The 4,239-nt window shown below is 45.3% G+C and overlaps 1 protein-coding gene across 1 annotated transcript; it reads right to left on the bottom strand.

Annotated features, from left to right (window-relative positions):
• Nucleotides 1–275: 275 nt before the first annotated feature.
• RPL8 (ribosomal protein L8) lies at nt 276–3,544 on the bottom strand. Its single transcript, XM_009283113.1, has 5 exons — nt 3,522–3,544; nt 2,672–2,832; nt 2,013–2,231; nt 759–874; nt 276–473 (listed from the first exon to the last, which is right to left on the bottom strand). The coding sequence occupies exons 1-5, from the start codon at nt 3,542–3,544 to the stop codon at nt 315–317; spliced, it is 678 nt and encodes a 225-aa protein (XP_009281388.1). The 3' UTR covers nt 276–314.
• Nucleotides 3,545–4,239: the final 695 nt, after the last annotated feature.

The following is a 4,239-nucleotide window of genomic DNA, read 5'->3' as shown; positions in this document are numbered from 1 at the left end:
GGTAACCAAGGGATGACTTGATGAGTCTGTAATGCTTTGTCAGGCCTAAGCAACCACGTAACTAGGCAAGTGTTAACATCACATCCGGGCATGAGAGCATCTACACCAAGTGTTACTCCCGCTTACAGACTGAAAGTGCTGGCTGAAAGAATTCCTGCTCTCGAAGGCAGGGGAGAAAACCCTCATCTCCACTCACAACTTCCCCTGGTGAAGTTGAGTATTATCCCTGTTTTAGCCACACTTTAGCGACAGATAACTTGAACTTCACACAAGCTAGTTTTAAAAATTTATTCTGTAAACTCCATACTGGGTCTTTAGTTCTCCTTTTCCTGCACAGTCTTTGTTCCACGCAGTCTACCCGTACGACGGGCAGCAATGAGACCAACTTTGCGCCCAGCAGGAGCATCTCTCCTGATGGTTGAAGGTTTGCCAATGTGCTGATGGTTACCACCACCAAAGGGATGTTCTACAGGCTGTGGAAAAGGAAATCAAGTCGTCAATATAATTAACAACAGAAACGAGTAACGATGTTTAACAGCAATAAACTGATTGAAGGGAACAAAAAATTTAACTGCTCCACTTTTCATACAGTGCAATAACTATCAAGTGCTGCTAACTACCCCAATTAAATGTGCAATTACAGGGTAGTCTGTGAAGCTTTCTTTCCAGATACATGCCAGACTCCTCCCCATATCAAACAAATCCTTTCTAAACCATAAAAAAAGGAAAGTGAGAACTCTAACTGAAAATAGACTCACATTCATGGCCACACCACGGACACGTGGCCAGCAGTTTCTCTTCGCCTTGTATTTGTGATAGGCACGGCCAGCCTTCAGGATGGGCTTGTCAATACGACCTCCACCAGCAACAATTCCTGAAAAAATTACATTTGCATGTTATCATTCCTGTAACAGACAAGAGTGTGAAAGAAACAGTTTAAGAACAAGACTAATTCCTAATAATATTCAAGGTCTAAGAATAAGCTTCTGAAGACCAGTCTCAAACAATCCCAACTGTGTATTTGCAGTAGTACTTTCCAGACAACACGCACAAGGAGATTAAGCTCAAGCTACTAGCCACACATTAAGTGATCTGCAAGGAGACACGTACTTTAACTACCACCTTTCAATCCATACATACAGGACTGAGCTTAGCACTTTTTCTAAAGCATTACCAGTTTTATTGCTAGAATTTCTTGGGGGGAAAAAAGTTTTGTTAGTGTTACAACTGAAAAAAGTATGAATCGAAAGAGCTCAGTGGACTTCAGAGCCCTCTGAGGTTTAAGAGCAAGTTATTTCCTTATTTATTTAGTCAATTTTACTAGAGTAACAGACCACAGATTATTAATTTTGATGTCTTCTATTTGGATGCAGGGACATTTGGTAACTTCCGTCTCATCAAGACAAGTAAAACTGCTTGAGTCCAACCGTTCTCTCTCTCTCCTTGCACCTTTAACGCTTGCCTGGGACTACATTGAGTGTCAAAAAACAAGTACAGCTGCCAGTCAAGCGTGTAACAAACCTGGTAAGATGTCTCCTTCTCGACAACGGTATTTTTATTCATTGTCAGACCTTCCAGAATACTTCACACAACTGACACCTACAGCGGCTAAGCACACACCTACAGCGGCTAAGCACCTTCAGCGCTACCCCTATAGGCTCAGTCGCTGTATCAAAAGCAGGAAACCATCAATGCCGTTTTCTGCAGAGGTTCTTCCCAGAGGACTGCAGATTTTACAGGCTGAGCGCGCCATTACAGCTTGAGGACATCTACTTTCCTGTCCTCTCACTAGGTCAAATTATCTCCAAGTTTAAGTTCCCATTACCCAAAGTAATGCAGGCATAATATACAAGCTAGGCACCTGCGCACAGACTGTACCGGTGCATAACCCTGGGTCCAGCCTGTAAATTATGCTATTTTCTAGACAATATTGGGAACTGGGGCCCTGTTTGCAAGCTTGCTTAGCAGTACGTAAACTCAGTGACACGACAAGTTTAGTTATCACTCCTTACCAACAACAGCTCTGTTTGCAGAAGAAATCACTTTCTTGGAGCCAGAAGGCAGCTTCACTCTGGTTTTCTTTGTTTCAGGGTTATGAGAGATAACGGTGGCGTAGTTTCCAGAAGCACGGGCCAGCTTTCCACGGTCGCCAGGCTTCTCCTCGAGGCAGCACACGATGGTGCCTTCCGGCATGGTGCCAACAGGTAGAACATTGCCGATGTTCAGCTGAGCTGCAAAGAGCAATCAGAGCATCAACAGCTTCATTCAGGCTCCTGTACTTGAATTACAATCCTATTTAACACGGGCCCCTGTGCATAGTAGAAGGGCACCGCATAAACGCTTCAGTAGCAACAGGCAGGGGCACTTTTTATTGTTTGACTTGAAACACAAGTTTCACGTTCAGTGTAACGGAAAGGCAGGCGAAATGGGACTCTAGACAGAACAATCCAAACACTTGGCAAGAACCGCCGTTAGGCTTGTGAATTAGAACAGGCTGCGTGAGGAGACCACAATCTCCAAGAAGGAAACCTAGGTTTGCTTGAGGCTAGCGGAAGCTACTGCTTTGTGATGGCTCACAACTGCACTTAAACATCCTGAACTTCACGTATTCAGATGACACCTGCTTTACCCTTCTGAAACTGCCCAGGCAACAGTTTCCATCTTTACTCACCTTTCTTGCCGCAGTAAACAAACTGACCAGTATGAATACCCTCAGCAGCAATGAAAAGCTCGGTTCTTTTCTTAAACCGGTATGGGTCACGGAAGGCAATCTTGGCCAGGGGAGCGCCTCGGCCAGGATCGTGAATGATGTCCTGTTGGAACGTAGATGTGCTTTAGAACAGGATACAGCATTTGTCATGCGTTCTGCAGAAATCAAAGAACTAGAAAAACTGGAGATGATTACTACTGAGATAATTCTCACTAGGACCCCCCCCTTTCTCAGCGGGATCTTGATTTCTCCTGACGTGAATGAGTTGAAGATTCACGTTTGTAAGAATACAACCTCAAGTATCTGTATCGCAAAATGACGACTCTGGTTAAGTGCGCTGCTTGAAACTAATCGTGTCTGAACTGTTTTGTTCCTGACATTCTGCAGATGTCACATCTCTCCATACTAAGGAATTCACTTTCACTAGTTGCCCAATCACCTTTGGGCAGAGACAAAGTTGGACACCAGCAGCAACTTCTCCAACTGTTTTCTTAGCATGGAAGTGTTTCTAACCTTCTGATATTAAGTACACTGAAGTTATGTAAGGCCCTAAATGAGGAAGCGCAGACTTACTATTTCTTTTTCTCTTGGGAAAATGTCAATTCTGTTCCTGAAGTACACTGAGGTTCCAATACACATCCGTATATTTAGACTACAGTTCAGTGACTGAAGCTCTTTAAGATGTGTCTATTTTCTAGCAAAGCTCAGATGTTGTTGGTGTCCAGCATTATGTTTTTCCTGCTGTTTTCAACCCTGTCGGGCAAAACCCCCCTTTGTATTACATAAATTTAAGTCAAACCTACCTACCTACATTTTATCATCAAACTCAGTCATGGCGAGTGTGAAGAAAGTTCCTCCTACAGCCTGAAGATGACCTTGCTCTAAAAGGCTGAAGAGACGGCTAGATGTTCAGAGCATCTAGCTAGGTACCCAGCGGCACCGTTTGCAGTCTAAGTCACTAACACCCAAAAAACACCTACAGCACACCTGAACCACTGTTATCGTACCCCAAGTGACAGTACTGCCTTGCCCCCACCGCCGAGTACTAAGATGACAGCTACTACTTAGTGTTTACAAAGTTGGTTTTTTTTTTTTGAAGATGCAATCAACTGTGCGGACAACTCTCCCCACCCACGTTCCAGGAGGTACTGGGAGTTCTGAGGTTATATAAAAGCACGTCGATATCTCTGCACCAGCAAAGCTCTAACAGAAAATTGTACTGCTGTCCACGTGCTGCCAGCTTCTTTATTTAAATGCCTTCATAAATCCGAAGTAGTCTGACGTTTCGAGGAACATGACTTATTTAACGAAGCATGAGAAGCCCGAATAAGGAACCGTCAACGGCTTCCAGCCCAGCTGACAGGACATCAGTCCCCTTACGCAGGCGAGGTGCGGAGGGACGCGTGCCTCAGGGCCCGAGGCACTCGATGACAAGGCCTGCTGAGGGCCCTTCCAGCCGCCCACCCCTCCCGCGGGGCCCGGAGCGCCCGGGGACGGGCACCCGCCGCGGACCCCGCCGCGAAGGGCGC

Source organism: Aptenodytes forsteri, unplaced genomic scaffold (genome assembly GCF_000699145.1).
Source record: "Aptenodytes forsteri isolate BGI_AS27 unplaced genomic scaffold, ASM69914v1 Scaffold2, whole genome shotgun sequence".
Classification (NCBI taxonomy): Eukaryota; Metazoa; Chordata; class Aves; order Sphenisciformes; family Spheniscidae; genus Aptenodytes; species Aptenodytes forsteri.
Note: the sequence above shows the minus strand (reverse complement) of the source record. Positions and strands in the feature narration are given on the sequence as shown.